The 22,437-nt window shown below is 43.0% G+C and overlaps 1 protein-coding gene across 5 annotated transcripts in view; it reads right to left on the reverse strand.

Moving 5' to 3' along the window:
* MYOF (myoferlin) overlaps positions 1–22,437 on the reverse strand; it is a 157,621-nt gene that overhangs the window by 111,749 nt on the left and 23,435 nt on the right. For all 5 annotated transcript variants that reach the window (XM_047824477.1, XM_047824479.1, XM_047824476.1 and 2 more), the window contains exons 2-5: positions 21,510–21,565; positions 18,933–19,024; positions 4,401–4,509; positions 968–1,055 (exon numbers count right to left, since the gene is read on the reverse strand). In XM_047824477.1, coding sequence (XP_047680433.1) covers positions 968–1,055; positions 4,401–4,509; positions 18,933–19,024; positions 21,510–21,565 — 345 coding nt within the window. The remainder of the gene's footprint in view (positions 1–967; positions 1,056–4,400; positions 4,510–18,932; positions 19,025–21,509; positions 21,566–22,437) is intronic.

Below are 22,437 nucleotides of genomic sequence, written 5' to 3' on the forward strand. Positions count from 1 at the left end.
CTTTTCCAATAGCTCTGATTTTTAGAGGCAACAATCCGAACGTTCATACAGAGGGTACCACCCAACTGAACTCATGACTACATATCACCAGGAGTTGTTTTTGTAAAAACACTAGATCATAAAATAATAAATCATAAGAAAAATCATAATAATAACAATAGCCACCATTAAGGTAGCATTCTAGGTACTGGGCGAAGTACTTTATATACTTTATCTCATTGAATCCTTGCCACAACTTTCTGATCTAAGTGCCACTGTTATCCCTACCTTACGGTAAAGAAAACTGAGATTCAGAGAGGCTTAGTGACTTACCCAAGGTTACACGGCAAATAAACAATAGACACAGAATCCAACTTAGGCATTCTGACCCCAAAGCCCTTGTTCTTGTTCATAATGTTACAGTTTCAAGATAAAAAGAGTTTTTTCTCTAAACTCCAGAGTCAATGTTTTTCTCTAAACTCCTCCGAAGGCAGGAGCCATGCCCTTATCACCCAGCACTTCAGCTTCCAGCAATGGCTCAAGAAAGCCAGCAACCACTTTCTTTACTTAGTAACTACTAAGAAATGGAGTGCTGATCACACACTTAGGAGGTGAAGAAACACGAAGAGAGTAGAGGCCACTCATGTAGCTTTACCACCAGGGACATTCCAACCAGCGGTAGAAGGTACAAACGTGAAGCAAAGCCTTGCTTGGGACCTTCCACTAGAGTCTGTGTGTGCTGGACGGGCCCACTGCGAGGCTGGTCAGGCAGGGGCTGTCTCACCCCTCTCCTCTCCCTTGAAGGGCATTTCACAAACAACTGTACTGTCCCAGTTTGGGGCAGCTCCACCTGCCTCATGGGGCCCTGTCTAGGTAGGCAGGGTGCTACTGATAGAATAATGACAAAGAAGGCTTTCTTGGAGACTCCCTGTGTGTCTTTGATAGATGGCCCCTGGCATAGGTTGGGCCTTCAAAAGGGTCAGCTTACCTTCCATGACTGATGTACTGGTCCCACTGGGGTCATTCGGATGTGGAGCCGAAGGTGGAACATAGCCAATCACCAGGTCAATGGTGGCCTAGGTAGAAATAATTCATTGCAGACAGAATCAGTGCAGGGTAACAGACTCAAAGCAAACCAAATCAGCAGGAGCAAAAGTTCTGGATGGAATAGGCAGGGGGAAGGGAAGGTGAGAAGAGGAGAGAAAGGTCACACACGCTCCATTGTATCCTCCCTCATGTAAGCCAGGCAGGCAGGAAAGCCTGGGAAACGAATTACCTGTTACAGGTTGCCAAGTGTACCACTGCCAAGGGGCAACTCACAAACTGGAGCAAAGTTGTGACAAGCAAGCATGAACTTGAAATTAGCCTCCATCGGAGACTTGAGATGGCTTCCAGTCACAGAGGCTCATTTGAAACGGCTGAGTTATTTGTTTGCACACTGACCTCTTTATTCATTGCTGAAAATTATTGTTCTTTCTCTCTCTCTAAAAAGAACTTGAGCGCCTAACAAAAATTATATAACAATGTGATTCATAAAACAGGATAAAAAAGGGAATAGAGTCTGATTAAAGAGGAAACCAATATGCAAATCATGAAGTTCAAGATAATTGCATCTTGCATAAAATGTGACTCCAAGATGGCTAGGAGCCAAGGCAAGAAGGAGGGCAGAAAATGTGGTGTAACTTTCATTATCGGAAAGGAAGAAACATACTAGTTCCTGATAGGAAATCAAGTTATTCCCATTTTTAAAATCTGAGATAAAATTCTCACCTTATTTTAGGGCAGAGTTTCCTATACTTATATATTTCATGAACCTACAAAATTTCAAACAAGTTTATGCTAGGGGGAGTCGACATAGGGATGCTAACCTAAGCCCACAACTGCTATCTACTATTATGAGAATTTCACAAAAGAAATGAATTTTAACAGCAAAAACGAGAAAGGACAAATCTCAGAATAAAAGGAGCCTTGCAAATAAGGATGGCTTGCGCACACACATACACACACACACACACACACCCAAGTTACCAGTTAAAACACAGACATAATATTTATGTTCTACTGAAAAATTATTCATTGTTTACCTGAAATTCAAATTGCAATGGGCATCCCATACTTTCAACTGCCACTTTTGCTACATGCGGCAAACTCTAGTGTGAGCGCATACACACGTGCACGTGCGCCCACGCACACACACACACACATACACACACACTATATTGTCCTTATTTTTTCTCATCTGTCTGTTCATCAGTGAATACTCCCTCATGGATCAGCACATTGTGTGGTCAACTTAGGAACCACAGATCTGAGAGATGCTGAACAGAACAATGAATCGGGCCCCGAACAACAGTTTCATGGCAAGTGAAGAATCGTGAGAGCAGCACCTCATGGCTACCCATGCTAAGGACCCAGGCCACAACCCGAAGGCCGAATGCAAGGAGCAAGAGGGGCTCAACTGCTAAACCTAAGTAAAGAATCAAACTTTCAAAACTTAGAAAAGGACATCGATGGCTCAACTTCTGGATCAATGATTTTCCAATAACGTCAGGATTCCCAGAAGTGCTCCCTAACGGCAGGTAGGAACTACCAGAAGATAGGACTTGAAGCCCCTCATCTGCCTCACTCCACTCAATCATCACGGCACTGCCATTTCAGGCTTCTACATGTGCTTTCTTCTGTGCTTAAGAAAACAAAACCCCGGGGCGCCTGGGTGACTCAGTCGGTTGGGCGTCCGACTTCGGCTCAGGTCATGATCTTGCGGTCCGTGAGTTCGAGCCCCGCGTCGGGCTCTGTGCTGACAGCTCAGAGCCTGGAGCCTGTTTCAGATTCTGTGTCTCCCTCTCTCTCTGACCCTCCCCCATTCATGCTCTGTCTCTCTCTGTCTCAAAAATGAATAAACGTTAAAAAAAAATTAAAAAAAAAGAAAACAAAACCCCAAACAGCCAGAAACATCACTGACTTGTACTATCTTTCCTAAGTATCATTTCCCTCAGCCAGGTTTTGGACAAATAGATGACAGCTGACATTCTGAATTTACGTTTTAGGATTAGAAAGATTCACAGCAAGCCCATAAGTTTTGGAGCCTAGACCAACCAAATCGATATTCTGAATGGGCTCTGAGAAGCCTCACCTATATATTCTTGCCAACAGGGATGGCCTATTTTGAAAAATTTTTTAAATCTTTATTTATTTTTGAGAGAGACAGTGTGAGCAAGGGAGGGGCAGAGAGAGAGGGAGACACAGAATCAGAAGCAAGCTTCAGGCTCCAAGCTGTCAGCACAAAAGCCCAATGTGGGGCTCGAACTCACAAACTGTGAGATTGTGCCTGAGCCAAAGTTAGACGCTTAACTGACTGAGCCACCCAGGTGCCCCTATATTATTATTTTTTTAATGTTTATTTTTCAGAGAGAGAGAGACAGACAGACAGACAGAGCATGAGTGAGGGAGGGACAGAGAGAGAGGGAGACACAGAATCTGAAGCAGGCTCCAAGCTCTGAGCTGTCAGCACAGAGCCCAACGTGGGGCTTGAACTCACAAAAGCAAGTTCATGACCTGAGCCAAAGTTGGAGACTTAACCGACTGAGCCACCCAGGTGCCCCAGGGATGGCCTATTTTAGTATAAAATTTTCTCCCTTTGTCCTAGCTCCCAAGCAAAATAAATTGATTGGAAAATGAAGGTGTTAGAGAGTAATGGGATAAGCATGGTAGGTAGCTTTATGAGCACTTGTTAGCAAACATGAAGTCTGAGAGCTATGAGCCTTGAGTCCATTTGTTTCTTTTAAGTGCACTTGAGAAAGAGAATTCTGGACTCACATCAGACAACATCAATATGTACTCATTTAGAGGCTGTAATCAGAAAATAGCTAATATTCACATCTTGATGTTCCAAGGCAATATTAATGAAATACCTTCTATAGAGTGTTTCAAAGAGTGTCTGATACACAGAGCTATACTCACCACACAAATGTAAATAAATACCTGAGCAGATATGCACAGAGCTATACCAAGAGAGGGTGCCACCTAACTCTAGAGCATTCTGTTGAAGAAAGTCAAGTTTATCTAATCCACTAGTTCTGTGATTGCAAGTATAAACCTGTAAGTGTGTGTGTGTGTGTGTTGATCTAATATAATTTCATGCTTTTCTTTTCTTTTAATGCTTACTTATTCTGACAGAGCGAGTGAGGGAGGGGCGGAGAGAGGGGGACAGAGAGAATTCCAAGCAGGTTCCGCACTGTCAGTGCAGAGCCTGATGCGGGGCTTGATCCCACGAACCATGAGATCATGGCGTCAGCTGAAATCAAGAGGCAGACGCTTAATGGACTGAGCCACCCAGGCGTGCCTAATGTCACACTCTTCTTAATGAACTTTTGTTTACTTATCTCAGTTCAAAGCCATTCAATAAGACAGAAGATGCTCACCCCAGTCTCTTGACCCCTTTCATTCAGCAGGGAGATGAGTTTGTATGGCAGAGATCTGTTCTGGTCGCCAATTAGGTCCTTCAGGGATACCGTGGCCGTGCCAATTAATCTGTGGGTGAAATGAGAAAGCACACAGTAATCTAAGTGAGGGACATGCTTCCATGCACTCAGCGGGTCTCCCGATTCCCTGCCTATTCATGTTATCATTAAAACCACTCACAATGAGATGAATTTGGGGGAATTTTGGCAGTAAACATCACTTTTCCACAACATGTAGTCATTTCGAGAGTCCAACTATGGTGTCTATGAAATCTGAAGTCATGAATGAGATGAGCAGTGAATGGTGACAGACAAAGACGGAATAACACCCTCAGAATCCAAGAAGAGAGTAAATTAGGACAAAATTCAGGCATTCCTCTGTAATGAAAATGTAAAAGAACCCATCACACATGGCCCACTGTAAAAATGCCCCTCCCCCAAGGAGATCTTCTGCACTTGTCAATAGGTTGCCAATTTACTGATGGGGCCAGCTTACTAACATGCATAGTCTGGAGCAGAATTCAAAAGTTGGATATGCGCATGTCTCCCTCTTCCTAGACACTGAAGGATTCTGTTCAGCCTTTACTGCCTCCCCATCTACCTTATAGTGCACATAACCTACTGTTACAGAAGTATGCATGTGTCCCTGCTCACCATGGTTAGGCCCCCTGAAAGCCAGGATTGCTTCCTTCCGTGCTCTAACCCCAGTGCTTGGAATATACTACACTTGTTCATAGATATTTACTAAATGAAGGAAAGAATAAATAAGTCGACATACATTAAAAATGAATATGCAAGACATTTTTTTTATTTTGTTTTTAAGGGGTGCCTGGGTGGCTCAGTCGGTTGGGCGTCTGACTTCAGCTCAGGTCATGATCTCACAGTCCGTGAGTTTGAGCCCCATGTTGGGCTCTGTGCTGACAGCTCAGAGCCTGGAGCCTGCTTCAGATTCTGTGTCTCCCTCTCTCTCTGCTCCTCCCCTGCTCATGCTCTGTCTCTTTCTGTCTCAAAAATAAATAAAAACATTTAAAAAAATTAAAAAAAAATTTAATGTTTTTTATTATTTATTTTTGATAAATAAAATAAAAACATTTAAAATTTTTTTAAAAAATTATGTTTTTTATTATTTATTTTTAAGACAGAGAGAGACAGAGCATCAGCAGGGGAGGAGCAGAGAGAGAGGGAGACACAGAGTCCGAAGCAGGTTCCAGGCTCTGAGCTGTCAGCAGAGCCTGATGCGGGGCTCAAACTCACGGACCATGAGATCATGACCTGAGCTGAAGTCGGACACCAAACCGACTGAGCCACCCAGGCACCCCTGAATCTGCAAAACATTTTTGTGGTTAGGGCACATGATCAACAAAGTTCATAAAACACGCATTCCCTGAGAGTTGGTGAATATAAAAATGTAACCTGTAGAATACAGTCTGTAAATTGGGAGTTATAGTGACAACGGGGCATGAGATTGGGGAACTGAAGAAGTTCCCTCTGAGAAATTCAATCAAAAAGCAAAGAAAGCCCAGGGGTGTGCTCTCAGTATGGATACTGAGAAAGGAAAAGAAAAACAAGAAGAGGGGCGCCTGGGTGGCGCAGTCGGTTAAGCGTCCGACTTCAGCCAGGTCACGATCTCGCGGTCCGTGAGTTCGAGCCCCGCGTCAGGCTCTGGGCTGATGGCTCAGAGCCTGGAGCCTGTTTCCGATTCTGTGTCTCCCTCTCTCTCTGCCCCTCCCCCGTTCATGCTCTGTCTCTCTCTGTCTCAAAAATAAATAAATGTTAAAAAAAAAAAAAAAAAAAAAAAAAAAAAAAGAAAAACAAGAAGATTTAAAAAATGTTATTTACTTATACGTAGCCTACATTTGCAGTGACTGATACTAATAAATGGCACCTATGACAGCATAAATATCATTAGCATGGAAATAGAAAACTAAGTATCAAGTCCTCAAAGTCATAGAAGAGATTCCTTACATCAAAAAACCCAGAGTGTGGGGCGCTTGGGTGGCTTGGTCAGTTGAGTGTCTGACTCTTGATTTTGGTTCAGGTCATGGTCTCACAGTCATGAGACCAGGCCCCACATCGAGCTCTGCAAACAACCCAAGTGAAGAAACCATAGTTGGGCATAAAACATAACTGGGCTTTTGGGAAAAAATAACAATCTGGAGAGTTCATCTTGTGCAGAAATATTTATTGTATTTTAACATGTAGTAGTTTCTTTAAAAATTAGGAGTGAAAATTGATGTCAACATGGAAATGCCATTTTTGAACTGACAAATATCCATATTCTCCTTCTCCACTCAGACCCCAGAAATAGAACTAGATTGTAGATCTGGAGACTGTCACCCAACTACATACATCCACTGACTCAACAATATGAATAAATGACTTCACTTTCTGTGAATAGACATATTGCACAAGACCAGGAAACTGCTATGGCACCTGATTTCACCTGATTTACCCCATGGCATGACGCACTGCATATGGTTTCTTGGAAGAATACACTTTCTTGGACAGAACACCGCAAAAGATGCTCAACAACCATGATGGGTTCTCATCTCTTCCAATACCACAAGTAGAGTTAGTTACTGGAAATGGAAAAGAAAAATTCTGCCTCCAGAGGGTCAAGAGTAAACTTTTCAGCACTTCTAGGTCAATACAGAAATTAGGGCTCTCAGTCAACACTGGGAATTGACAGAACCTTTATAAAGTAATTTCTAGATAAGTATGTTCACTCACGAAGTTTGCTAGAATTTTTTTTTTTTTGTACATGAGTATAAGTTTTCTCCTTACTTGGGTTTTAATTCCCCTGACATATTGAGGAAAAGAGTCCACACATGATTCCATCTCCACCAGATGAAACAAGGAAACCCACACAAGGTGAGGGCCCTGGCAAAATCTCTTCCATATCTCCCTCAGCCCCACATAATTTGAGCCTGACGAGAATTTTGTTCCAAGTTTTAAAAATAGCACAGTAAGCTGTGAGGTTGGCTAATTGAGTTTTTAAGGACAAAATGTGAAAACTCCAATTTTAAAAGTCATCTGACTGGTATTAAATGTCTAAATGAGGTACTCGCCTTGAAAGACATGGAAATACACTGGATTTTTTTTTCTTACATACCCTTACATACCCTGATTCATAACCTAACTGTATGATTAAAATAATAACATTGTGGGGTGCCTGGGTGGCTCAGTCGGTTAAGCGTCCGACTTCGGCTCAGGTCACGATCTCACAGTTCGTGGGTTCGAGCCCCTCATCAGGCTCTGTGCTGACAGCTCAGAGCCTGGAGCCTGCTTCAGATTCTGTGTCTCATTCTCTCTCTGCCCTTCCCGTGCTCACACTGTCTCTCTCTCTCTCTCAAACATAAATAAGCTTTAAAAAATTTTCTTTTAAATAACAACATTGCACACTTGGACATGGACAGATTTGCTGTTGCTGAAACCAAGATGACCTGAAACTCTATCAGCAATAAATAATTCTTAGAAGAAAACAACGTGTAGCATGTCAGAACAATGTGGAAAGAGGGCTGGCCTGGGGTTGGACTAGAATTTATTGACCTTGGCACTACTGACATTTTGAACTGGACAGTTCTTTGTTTTGGGGGTCTGCCCTGTGCTTTGTCAGATGTTCAGCAGCATCCTTGGCCGCAACCCACTGACAACTCTACACCTTGCCAATTGTGACCAGGTGGGCAACATAGCCCTAGGTTGAGAAGCATGGAATTAGATGATTTCTGTTCTTGCCCTAACTCGGTGTCCCAACTTCCCCCAAGCCTTGGCTAAGTCACTCAACTCTCTGAGCCCACTTCATTCATTATCTGGGCAGACTGAAGTAAATCATTTCTCAGACCCTTCTCAGCTATTAAAGTCCTGCTAGGCTTGTACGTGTGATGTTTTCTACACATATCTATATAGGACACTATCTCATGTTAAATATTTCTTTTCTCTTTGTTCATTGATTTAGGAAGAATATATCTTAAAGTCTGTCCACGTTGGACAATCCGGAATAGTTTCCTCCTTCCACCAGTATGACCTACCATTTCACGGATCAAGCTTAAATTCACACAGAGTGTCAGGAGAAAGGTTAGGCCAATCACAGAAATGTGGAGTAAGTGTAAGACAGTAGGGAGTGGTGACTTGTGCTAACCAGAGGGAACAGGCTCACCTGAAACACAAATCCCATCACTGGCCCTTCGTGGTCCTGAATGGTTTTACACCCTCCGTTGTGACTCAACCAATATCTGTGGCTTTCCTTCCCCCCCACCCCCCAGAGGGTTTGAGAGGGTGGTAACGGATAACAGACCAGGAATGGACTAAAATAAAAGCAGCCAATTATAAACTCAAACTTCAATTCCTTCTTTCAGAAACCCTTAGTCCCATTTCTTAAATCTGCTTTTTCATCATACAATTCTGATGCTTTTGTGTTTGTGTGTGAGGGAGGTGGTTTAAAAGAAAACTTCGCTTTCTTTTTTCTGAAGTAAAGATAGTGTGTTTAGATGAAAGCCTGGAAAGATGTTAGTCCCCCAAAATATTTTTAACAGCTAGGTTGTGTTGAAGAAAAATGCAGTTACAACTTCTAACACCTTTCCCTGTAAACTGGAGAAAGCGCCCCCTATGGGCATGTCTGAGCTCCGCAGGTCTCTGAGGGCCCCCGGCAGCCTGTCGTGGGCTGTTTTCTGTGACGTTGCCTGGATACAGAATACCATGAGAGGCTAGGAAATGATGGCCCAGCCTCCTACACAGAGGACAAGAACAGTGTAGTCAGGCCAGTTTCCTTTAAAGGAGGTGACACTAAACCAAGAACCCTTTTTCTTTCATATTACTAATGCTATAAATATGCTAACATGTTACAGTGTGACAGTAATGTGGACACTTTGCCCTGGATTTTCATGGAAAAATAAGAGTCTCCTGATGGACTCCACCCAACACTAAAACAGATGGACCATGTCTCAAAAGGAAGCTTTACAGTGAAAAGAATCTCAAAGTCCTTCAGCTCTCCAGCTTTATTTGCAGAATTAATAAACTGCAGATGTATTCTGAGGGGAAGAAAAAGTCAGTCCTGCTCTCATCCCTTACAGTTCTTGAAGGTCTAGTGGTTTTGAGTTGGGTCTCCATGCTTAGAACTAGTTCTAAGCAGCGGAACTATAAACTAGTCAACTTAGTCATGCGAGGGCTAGTTAAGAGCTTCTTTAACTTGTTAAGACAGAGTCTAGCGTGTTTCAAAAAGAGAAATGGGAAATGTTCTCCCTGTAAGCACAGACACAAACCTTAACAGCCACATGCCACTGTGGTGAGTAAGGGCTTTGCTGGCTGAGTTCTTAATCATGGGAGCTCGCATATATCAAGTTGTTCTGTGCAGCAGGGGCACAGCCCACACGGATTACTGGAGGAGGGTTTACTGGAAATTCCTTCATGAAGGAAAGGAAAAATACATTGGACTCTGGAAAGTAAATCACATGTTGTACTGTTTCTGCCCCTACGGACTGCAGCACATCTCACTTCCCCTCCTCAGGGAGGGAATAACAATCCCCAGCGGGGCTGAGCACAAACACTTCTCCAAGCTGCTCCCAGGTCCCTTGTAGAAAGGGCCAGACCTGCCCACCCTTTGAAGCACTGGGCTCTCAGCCAGCTGAGCCTTGTCATTTCTACCAGGTCTGTGTGGCCTTGGTTCCTTGGCTGGGCAGCATCACCCATCCCCTCACTTCTCCTTCCCCCAGGACCAGTATCCGTCAAGCTCTTTCCTGGCTCCACCCCCACCCCCACCCCCAGCTGAACCCAAGGGTGGGAGAGCCAGGCCTACACTTTCCTTATGACCAGATTGGGGGGGGGGGGGGGTGGTGGTGCGAGGGGAGGAGCTGGGGCAGCCATGACAGCAAATCCTACCCCAGGAAGCCCTGTGTAAGCAAAAACTCCCTCAAAGGACACAATCTGGGTCTCCCATCCACTTCACCAGTGGGGAACCTTCCTGAGTCTCCCAAATAGCCCACGCTGGCCCTTTGGATTAGCTCATAAACTGTTTCTGAGATTGTATTTCCCCAGACCTCCCTGCAGCAGAATCGCTAGGGCAGTTACAGATTCCCAGGACCCTGAGTCACACTTTTTCTTTAGTTAATTCTTATACCCAGGAAGTCTGAGAAACAATGGCCTAAAGCAGTGATTCTCAGTGGCAGCAGGGCAAAAGTAGAGGGAAGGGGGGGGAGGGGGGGAGGGGGGAGGTAGGAAAGACAGCTGGCAAAGCTAGATCTGGAGACAGGGAGACATGTGCAGTTTTTAAAAGCACATTCAATATGATAACACGGTTCACATTTGAGAAATGAGCATAGAAATCCAATTATTTAATAGAACAAAGTAGTAAGCAAAACTCAACTAAAACCACTCGGCCAGCCTCGTTATCTGTATCTTTCCTGTGACCTCTCCTCCTTACTCGCCACCAGGATTGTCAGAGAGCCTTGGGGCCTTTGTCTGGTTCATCAAATGTGGAAACACTGGCCCAAACTGTGGTTCCCAAATTTGGCTGTGTACCAGCCCCTCTAGGCAGTGCTCTGTACTTCTAGCGAACTCCATTCCTGGGTTTCAGAATCACTCACCTAGTCTAGAGGCTGTGGCAGGTTTGGCAGGATTCAGGGCCAGCAACAACTCCCTTTTTTCCAGTCCCTCCCAACCCCACTGCCCTGAGGCCAATGGCGTCACTTTAACAAGGGAAGGAGCTGAGTAGAAGCCCAGGCCTCTGCACCTAGGTGCAGGTGAGGCACCTACGCCAGAGGCAGTCACCCTGTGGCTACAAGGAGCAGACAAACTAGCCTAATGCCTGACATGCAGGCAATGCTCAATAATTATTTCTAGAATAAGTGACTATAACCTGTAACCTGACCAATTCTCCTGTTCATTCAGTCCTCAAGGGTCTGAATCTGTGGTTGTCTGCTTGTACAGTTTAGAGCAACTCCCAGGCTCTGGCTCTGTCCCTGGCCCATTGGAATCAAGGTAGTAGTTTTCTGTTATTCATTCATTCATTCTTTCATTCATTCATCAAGAACTTGGACCTAACAAGGAAAGGGAGACAGAATAACAGTGATTAAGAATTTGGAGCTAGGCAGGGCTGACTAATTCGGACTCATCCTTGTACTAGAGGCCAGGTACAGGTTGTTTTACTTCTCTGAGCCTCAGTTTCCTCATGACAGCTACTACCTAACAGTATTGTAAGGATCAAAAGGATGATGTGGTAAGTGCTTAACAGTTACTTTTTATTATTTCAGACATTACTCTAGAAAAAGGAATCTAAAGAAAGCATGTGACCCCAGGCCAGTACTGGCAGGGAAAGCTGGTCTGAACTCATGCACAGTCTAAATCACAGGAAGGTGGGATATCTATGCAAGGATATGGGTAGGTACCCACTTCCATTTCTGTGCAATCAATTGTGCAAAGTTCTTAAAACCAGTCCTTTCTCTTACATACATGAAACAACTCCCTCCCCAACGTCAATGCTGTTGACCAGAAGTCTGCTTGGAAAATCATTTTTTATTTTCAGGGTTAGACCAGAAGCAAACTTCAGCTATAGCTGAATTCTCATAAAATCCAATTAGTGGAAACTGAATAAAGGTTTTAAAGGTCTCATAAAATATTTCATTATAAAATTTTTTTGAATGTTCATTTATTTTTGAGAGAGACAGAGACAGAGCTTGAGCGGGAGAGGGGCAGAGAGAGAGAGAGAGACACAGAATCTGCAGCAGGCTCCAGGCTCTGAGCTGTCAGCACAGAACCTGACGTGGGGCTCGAACCCATGAGATGTGAGATCATGACCTGAGCTGAAGTTGGACGCTCAACCGACTGAGCCACCCAGGCACCCCCATACTTTTAATACTTTTATGTCTCCTAGTGACAAGACTTCCTGCTGACATTGCCACATGTAATCATGGCCATGGGATTTGTTGAAGTGGCCCAGCTGTGGTTGGTCAGGAGGGATGGACAGCCCACGGGTTAAGGCAGGCTTTCTTTCCTTTATTTATTTATTTATTTATTTATTTATTTTGAGAGAGAGAGAGAGAGAGAATGCAAGGGAGCAAGCAGGGGAGGGGCAGAGAGAGAGAGAGAGAGAGAGAGAGAGAGAGAATCCCAAGCAGGCTCCATGCTGTCAGTACAGAGCCCTTGTGTTCCATCACACAGTGAGATCATGACCTGAGGCAAAATCAAGAGTGAGTCAGATGCTTAACCTTAACCGACTGAGCCACCCAGGTGCCCCAAGGCTTTCTGATTGGAGTAGCTTCTCAGGCTGTGTAGACATCTAAACCAGAGGCCAGTGTTACTGTGGAACAGGATTCTCAGTTCAGTTCTTTTTAGTTCCATATTTTCAGTGGCGTGGCAAAAGTATGAAAAGATGGCAATTGGTTTGGGCTGGCTGGGTCTGGGTACTGGAAAAGCTGAACCCCAGCGTTTTGGGGAGGCCAGTGAAGTAGGTGTCACAGTCCTGCTGATGTCTGTCAACATCTCATGAGTAAGTAAAGGTGGGCCAAAGCTTTGGAGAAAGACGCCCAGAGAGACTGAAAGAGAAAGGCATTTCATAATGACAAGAGCTATAATTATCTTCTAATTGCACTTGGAGGACCATCTCTTAGGAGAGGAAGCTTTACAACTTGTAAGTCATTTGCAAGGTTATTGGATTACCTTCAGCGATGTATCAATTAATGTATTCATCTGACAAATAATTGCTGATGCTTATGTGTGTCCGACACTGCTCCGGGCACTGGGAGTACTCCATGCCTTTCATGGGGCTTACATCTGAGTGGACAGAATGTGCAGTGTATCAGATGGTGTTTAGTGTGATGAAGAAGATTGAAGGGGAAGAGAGGAGAAAATGACAAGATGAGAGAGAGAGGCAGAGTGTGTGTATATGTGTACGTGTGTATAAATATTTGTGTGCTGGTTTAGGTAGGGTTTTTGTTTAAAGGTTTGTTTTCGGGTCTGTTTTATAATGAAATATCTTAGGGGTGCCTGGGTGGCTCAGTCAGTTGGGCATCCAACTTCGGCTCAGGTCATGATCTCACCGTCCGTGGGTTCGAGCCCCGCATCAGGCTCTGTGCTGACAGCTCAGAGCCTGGAGCCTGTTTCAGATTCTGTGTCTCCATCTCTCTCTGCCCCTAACCCACTCGCATTCTGTCTCTGTCTCTCTCAAAAATAAATAAACATTAAAAAAATTTTTTTTAAGTATTAAAAGTATGAGGACAAGGTCTTTTGTATATGAGGGAATGAAAATTTCTCATAAGCCTTACCATACTGCTTCACCATATTAATTTCATTCCAAACTACAGTATCTGTTTTTATTAATAAAAAACAAAAACAAAAAACAAAACAGAAAAAAACACCCCACAAACCTTTGTTCAGGGAGTTTGTATATTTCACAATCCAAACTTGTCTTTTTTTTTTTTTTCTAAATTCTGTAGCCCTTACTACCACTCTGTGTGTGTGTGTGTGTGTGTGTGTGTGTGTGTAGCTCCAGACTCCCACCTGCACCTCCCCAACTCTGGGAGACAACTGGGACTTGCCTCACTTCTCTCTCCCTGAACTGCAGCCTGGAATGCTCTCCAGGCATTAAGTTGGGCACTCAAAGGGCTCATTTCATTTATGTCCTCTTTCTTGGGGTCATTATCCAGTCCAGTATCTGAAACCATGGTTACATATGTTTTATCTATTTTTTTGGTGTATCAGGTGAGTATGTAGATCTGGTCCCTGTTATGTTATCTTAGCACGAGCAGAACTTCCAAACTATGGTCACTTTAAGGATAAGACTTCTGAGGCCCAGAGGGGTTAAGTCACTTGGCTGAGGTCATCAGTAGTCACCAGTAGAGCGGAGTCTCAAAGCAGCCTCTGTCTGGCTCCCGAATCTCAGCTTTTATGCACTATGAGTTGCTACCTTCCTGTGAATTCAGGAGTAAGCTCCACGTCTCTCTACAAAAAGGCATGAGCTTTGGGACTGGCGTTTGTTTCCCTTGTGACTTGATCCCTTTGTGTTCTGACTCCTTTGCAGCTTAAACCCGAGTTGGAACCAGAGAGCTGTTCAGAGAGCTGGGTTGGACAGATTCCACATCAATGGCTCGTTACTAGTGCGCTAACTGTCCAATGCAAGGCGCTTTAGATACTATTCGTGTATTAGTATCATGAACTTACTTGCTCATTCATCCAACAAACACTTACTGAGAGCTTATTACGTGCTAGGCACTATGCTAAGCGCTGGTGTTACAGTGGTGAACCAGACAGGTGTGGAGCTTACTGTCTAGTAGGGGAAGGCCGCGTGAATAACAAAACAGATATGGACGTGTCAGATGGTGGTGAGCGCTGAGCTAGGCAAAGCAGGAATGCGGGCCAGCACATATTTTTGAGTACTTATCTAAAACCCAACATAAATGTCCACACACCCAGCTGGGCTCCCTCCACCATTCCCACACCCACACAAGCTTGCTAATAAGCAGGGCTCTGAGGAAATGAAGCAGGGCAATGAGATGGAAAGCAACGGTAGGCGCTGCTCTAGATTGGAGGGTCTGAGATGCTGAGGCCGAATGACAAGATTTCACATCTACTGCAGTTAGAAGGAAAGAGTATTCCATGCAGAGTGAACAGCAAATTCAAAAGCCTGAAATGGTAACTCTTTTTCCTCCTTGGCATGCGTGCATGTGCACACACACACACACACACACGCATACACACACGCATGCACACACACACACACACACCTGAAAACCTGTAAACACCTTTCATTCCTACATTTCCAGGCTCCTGAAGCCGATTCTTCTTTAGGAACTCAGGTGAAGTGACAGCAGGGCCAGGAATCAGGGTCCCAGCCTCAAATCTCATCTCCACCACTCAAGGTTACAGTGAAGAGCACATGAGATGAGATATGCTCTCCAAATTTCTCGTGTCCACTGTAGAACATGAGTATCAGTGACTTACTATTCAATAGTATAAAATTGCCTGCTTAAAAGTGTTACGTAGGGAGGGACTGCCAATACTCTGATAATGACTGTCCATTTTTTTTTTCTTTTTTTGCAAAATTAGAAAGAAAAATTACTTCCATTCTGGCCAAAAGGTAATCAATAATTGCATCCACATTTTGGTTCCTGCAGGTGGTTCACAGTTTTCAGTATAATGTGAAAGTCCAGAACACAGGCCTGGACATAAATGCTCACTCTGACACATGCCTGCTGTGTGACCTTGAGCAGATTACCAAGCCTCTCTGGGGAAAAAGAGGGTGTCTGTGAGGATTAAGTAGCATAATGCACTCAAAGGGCTTGGCATAGCCCTTGGCACTCCCTAAGATCTCACTAAGCTATAGCGGTATTGGCTATCTGCAGAGGGAACTCCGATTCTTCAGCGGCTGGGAAAATCCTTCCACTCTGACATTTCGGCTAAAAATAATTTCATTTTCATCACGTGATCAAGAGGCATTTCTGGCTCTTCTCTCACCCTCATTCAGCCTGGATGGCTGGCTGGATGACTATGGAGGGGAGGGCGGGGGGGAAAAACAGAGTCTGCACTGAACAGCCTAGCCGGCTCCCAGTGCCTGAGGAGGGATGTTGCTGACGCACCAGTGCTATGCTTGCATGATCTGGACCCTGCAGTCCGCTGTGGGTGTGGGCACGGGTGCACAGGCAAACCTAGGCAGTCCAGCGCTGTTTGTTTCCAGGCCCCAGGCAGCAGATGCAAAGTGAGAGCCCTGTTTGCGCAACCCGTTTCCATGGCAACAGGAATGTCAACAGGCAAGGGATTCCTTAAGCTGGTAGAAAAATCCTCTGCCCCCACCCTGCACATCCAAGTGAAAGAAAGTTCCCACACTGAGCAGTGAGCAGATCCCCAAAGGCCAAATTTTTAGTAAAAAAGCCAAGAAAAAAAATCTGGGACCAAAGTACACAAATAGTTTGGACAAATATACAGCTTATTCCCAGATGGGTTTAATTTTTTTTTTTTTCTCCAGTGTACTTACAGGCAAATTTGACCAAGGTGTATGCATTGTTTAGTTGGTGACAGCAAGGTCAAAGTTCACAATTCCTGGCTGATGGTGGAGAAGCATGAAGCTTAGCACAGTAAGCTAAGTAAGCATTATCATTCGCACTGTTCATTCCAAAGCAGACTCGGGGTCGGCTTTCACTGGAGGATGGTCAACAACTATGCAGCGAAATTTGTAGGACACACAACTAATCTCCCAATTAAAAAGACCTTCCCGGCAATTCCTATCAAAATAACACGAGCATTCTTCACAGAGCTAGAACAAACAATCCTAAAATTGGTATGGAATCAGAAAAGACCCTGAATAGCCAAAGCAATCTCGAAAAAGAAAACCAAAGCTGGAGGCATCACAATTCCAGACTTCAAGCTGTATTACAAAGCTGTAATCATCAAGACAGTATGGTACTGGCACAAAACCAGACCCTCAGATCAGTCCAAGTAGTAGGACCAGAACCTGCAGAGTATATTTATGTAGCTTAAGAAAAAAATGCATCAGTCATAAGGGGCATTGGTCAGCAACTGAACACGAAAAAAAGGATCTCATCAAGGGTGAACATGTATAGTACCTATCAAAGCACTGTCCAGGGGGTAAATGTCTGTCCAGGATCTCTTAGCCTGACACCATTAAGTAGAAGACTCCAGTCATTAGGGTGACTATCTAATTTACCATCCAAACCAAGTCACTGTTGACAGCAAAAGAGGTGTTATTAACCCTTGTGCTAGGACAATAAACCAGGACTGTTCCAAGCAAGTCAGGACATAAGGTCACTGCATTTCAACTAATTCTTTCTGGTTTATGCCTCTCATTGCAGCCTTCTACTTATACCAAATGTGCTTAAGGCTAAGGTATTCATTTTTATTATTTTTTAAATTTTATTTTATTTTAAGTTTATTTTGAGAGAGAGATTGAGTGCATGGGAGCAAGTGTGAGTAGGGGAGGGGCAGAGAGACAGAGAGAGGGAGAGAGAGAGAATCCCAAGCAAGCTCCATGACATCAGCACAGAGCCTAATGCAGGGCTCAATCCCACAAACCATGAGATAATGACCTGAGCCAAAACCAAAAGTTGGACACTTAACCGACTGAGCCACCCAGGCACCCCTAAGACATATTTTTAAATGTATTGACATTTCTAAAAACTTGGATGCTTCTTACAATTGATAAGGGCATTTAATACCAGTCTCCTTCCCCACCCCAAACCTGTTACTAATTTAATAATACATCTATGGTCAATGATATCTTATAATCAAGGATACAGAGTAATTTGGCTTTCCATGCAGGATGACACAAAGGATAATTCATTAATCAGAGAATGTCCTCCCACCACGCATTTATTTCCACTGGAAAATAACACGTAAGTAACTTGGTTTTAAGCACTGGTTTCTTGTAAGCTTGGTTAGTTTGAATTGGTAACCTAAGACTGGTTTCTGAGTCTGTAAGGCCAAAGTCCAGATCAAGGGCTGGGGTGAATTTACTGAGGTCATTCTGTCCCATACAGACCTGTTTTGGAAATCCCCAAGCTCTACTCAGGGGACAACCCTCAGTCCCACCATGGGCACTGTCGTGACCCTTCCCATTTGAAACTAGTAAAGGCGACAGGAATCTGACTTAGATCTGTTGAGTTTAAAAGGCCAATAACACATTAAAATGAAAGTGGGGCTGCAGGTAGAACTTGAATGGTCACACATAAGTGGAAGAAGAAATGATTTTGCTTGTGTTTAATATAGCTACCGTTCAGATAAACCACCCGGGGTAGGAAGTGACTAAGTACAGTCAACAAAGATGTTTTAGGAACGTAAATAGATTTCACAACAAGTGCCAAACTGGATACAGTAATGGTGGCTTAGTGTTTGCAGCCTCTTAGGAATACAGTAGTTCCCCCTTTATGCATTAGGATATGTGCCAAGACCCCTGGTGGATGCCCAAAACCGCAGATAGTACCAAACCCTACATACATACATACATACCTATGATAAAGTTTAATTTATAAACTAGACATAGTAAGAAATTAACAATAACTAATAATAAAATAGAATAATTATAACAACATACTGAATGAGTTATGTGAATATGGTGTCTCTCCCTCTCTAAATATATTGTACTGTACTCACCCTTTTATGCATGATGATGTGAAATGATAAAATGCCTAAGTGATGAGATGAAGTGAGGTGAATGATGTAGGCACAGTGACGTAGTGTTAGGCTACTATTGACCTTCTGACACTATTTCAGAAGAAGGATCATCTGCTTCTGCACCTCAGTTGACCATGGATAACAGAAACCACAGATAAGAGGGGACTACTATACAGAAGTGTGGGGAAAGCAATGTGATCATTAATCACATCTGATATTGGCTCAGAAAGTTGTGTGCATGGGGGGTGGGGGAAGGACACGGAACTGAAGCACGATTATATTGCAAATATCATAAAATGTTATTAACGATACGTTCCTTCAGCAAAATAAACAGTGGTAATATAATACGTAAAATGAGAAAAATAGTTGAAATCAACTTACTTATTTTGTCCAATCGTCTCAAAATCTTTTACAACAATTGTAAGGGAAGATGAAGAGTCGAGTGGTATACCCCTCAAGTCAAACTCCAAAATCTGTCCATGGAAAGGTTATAAAAACAGAAAAGTTGTTTAAAGGGTCAGGAAGTATAGTATAATAAGACATACAGACACTAAATGACTAAATGTCATTATCTTAACCAATGTCAGTCTTGTGAATCATCAATTCTATAGTTAGTAAAAGTGACCAAATTCCAAACCTGGAGGCTGCTGAGAGCTGTGGGAAGGCAAACCAGACAGCCTCAGAGGACCTGGGGGTGACCTCTGGCTTCCCATTTTCTAGGCTCTGTGACTATGGGCAAGTCACCAAACCCATCTCAGAGTCAGAGAATTTACCACAATTGGTTATAAAAATAAAATAAAATGAAAATGCTTTCTTCATTGATTGTTTTTAAGTTATTTGCTTTTCCTAGTCATATTATTATCAAAGAGATAGATAATCTAAAAAAGCATTTTCTAAAATGCATCAGCCTTTTATTTTAGGCTTGATTAGTCTGCACCACCATGATTAGTCTGCAATCAGATGAGACTTTCATCTTAAGGCAATAATTGCTGTCTAATGGCAAACACACAAAAATAATTTAACATAACACCGCTGATGTTTTTGATTGATCGTGTAACATAGGAATTAAATAAAGCAGAGCCTACTGAAGATTTGATTCTCCTTGTACTGGGTTTGGAGTGGGTGGTGAATGTGTCAGAGCTCATATTAGAATCCTAACCCTAATAGGTTTGGGGTTAGCATTTCATTTGGGTTAGATTTCCGTTATAAAACTAGAGTTGGGAAGTTTACTTGATGAACACAATTGCAATTAGAAAAAAATACATGTTAGATGGGGAGCCTGGGTGGCTCAGTCGGTTGAGTGTCCAACTTTGGCTCAGGTCATGATCTCACGGTGTGTGAGTTCGAGCCCCACGTCGGGCTCTGTGCTGACAGCTCGGAGCCTGGAGCCTGCTTCAGATCCTGTGTCTCCCTTTCTCTCTATCCCTCCCCTGCTCACACTCTTTCTCTCTCTCAAAAATAAACAAATAAACATTAAAAGAAAATACATGTTAGAAACAAAACGGGGTGAGACGGATGATACCCTGCAGAGGATGTCTGCTCACGAGACCATTTCCACCTCTGCCATCAGCTACATGGATTGACCAGATATAAAGAAGCATGTGAGAATTACTCAAAACCGGAAGCACTATATGCATACATAATGTACTTTCAATTTGTTTTATTCTTGGAGATCTGTGTGAGGTGCTAGGATCCACACACAGCATCCACCAGGACCAACCAGACTGGCCTCTTGCTTTTACGGAGCTGGTAGTCCAGCTGGCTGGGTTCTGGGTTCCAGTGAAACTGCAGAGAAGCAGAACTGCCTTTCAACTTTCTGCTTCTCAGAAAGGCATTAAAAAGACAGTTCATCTTCACCTCATTCAATGAAAAGGTATGGCTTTATTTTAGTTTCGGGACTAGGAGAGGAGGGGGATTTACAGTTGGTGGAGGAGAAGTCTTCACAGCCTGGTGACTTAGTGACAATAACAAAGACATTTATCACTACGCTTATCCAGGAAAGTTTGACCAGCTTTTGGGAAAAACAATGGGGCTGATGATCATCTTTTAAAAAATTAGTCAGCATAGGAAAATCTACTCAGTGGAAAGAATGAAAACTTTCACATATCTATAAATATATTCAACACTGAACTGCTTATAAAATAGATATAAAATCAACACTGGGGGAAGTAAATATATTATAGCCCTTCCATAGAATATTGCATAGTGTTAAAGATACTTCTGAATGGAATGATATGGTATATGCTTAGGATATAATAGTAAGAAAAAAATAGGAGAGGAAGCTGTATCTGCTATATGTCAAGACATCATATTTTATTAATTTATTTATAAATAAATAATAATTACTTATACATTACAATATACTTATTCAATAAACATTTATTGCTATATCCCAAATGTTAACAGTAATTGCTTCTGGATAGTGGGTCCAAAGGTAAATTTTTTTGTTTATCTAAAGCTTTCAAAATGTCTACATTAAGGATATTCTACTTTATCAGCATAAAACACAGTAAACGTCATTACTCAGTCAGACACACAGTGTCATGTAATGTACTCTTGGTTAGTCACATGCAGATACATTTTTAAATATGGAGCTTTCCCTCCACAACTCTTGAGATGATCTAAGCCCACCCCTTGCTCTACAGATGTGCCCCAGATGTATAACATAACTGGACCGAGGTCACACAGCAAGCTCAAAGCTGCTCCCGGCTAGAACATAAGATTCCCACTCCCTTTCCAGACTTCACTTACACCACTATTATATAGGAGATGTCATTGTGGTATGTCCCCTTGAACTGTTCTGCTATCTCTATGGCCACAAAGAGAGATAGAGTGGTGGGGGATGCAATGTGGAGATTCTTCTTTCAAAGGGAAAAGCTAACCTTTGACCAAAGATAGGACAATCAGATGTGGCTTATCCACTGAAACAATGTTAAAAAAAAAAAAAAATGAAGTTACCTCATTCCATACAGGGTTGAGTTCATTGTCAACTTTCTTTGTTTTCTTTTTCTCATCTGCAAATAAAAAATAAGAAATATCAATTAATTAGAAATATTTCTAGAACTTGTCCATTCATTCGTCCATTCAAAGAGCATTCCCTTGAGGGCCAACCGTGTGCTTGCATTTCCCCATTCATCAGCTTAGAGTGAGGACTACAAGAGTCAAGGTTCTCCAAACTGAATGGCATTTTTTGACCTAAAACATTTCTCCCACCCCAGGTCTACGAGATGTTGGGGAATGAAGGACTCACAATCATGGAAATGCCATGATCCCCTGAATCTCCCTCACCAGTTCCTATAGACCAAGGTTACCCAGGGCTTCTGTGTCTCCAGTGTGTTACAGAAAGAAGCCAACAAAGCTAACCTTTGCCAAAAGGTGTCACCATTTTATAGATGTGGCTACTGAGACTCAAAGGAACTGAGAAATGTGTCTGAGCTAATACTTGGCACTGGTTCCTATATAACCTGCAATTTCCTCTCTGACGCCCATGCTGCCTCTGCATGTGATAAGACCCCACAGCTTAAAAACTGAGCTGGACTCCCTCCCATAGGCCTCGGCACAAGGTAATTAGTAGATGAACACTTTCTATGACCTTCAAAGAATGTAAGGTTTCCTTTACAACAGGTTCACCTTTTCTGAAGACACAGGTTTTCTTTCTGTGTGTCTGAGACCTTCCTGCGTGAATAAATGTTCCTCCAGCTAGTGTTGAAAGTTTCCTTAGAGAAGTCCAAAGCACAGAGAGGCGTCTGTTGGATCTCTAAGTCCCCAAATACTCATCAAAATAAAAGCTAGTGTTTGAGTACCGAATGCTTTGGAGGCATGAGATATCTGTTTTCAGGGGGAAAAAAATAAAACAACTTCTCTTCCTGTGTGAATTCTTTACCAT

Source organism: Prionailurus viverrinus, chromosome D2 (genome assembly GCF_022837055.1).
Source record: "Prionailurus viverrinus isolate Anna chromosome D2, UM_Priviv_1.0, whole genome shotgun sequence".
Taxonomy (NCBI): Eukaryota; Metazoa; Chordata; class Mammalia; order Carnivora; family Felidae; genus Prionailurus; species Prionailurus viverrinus.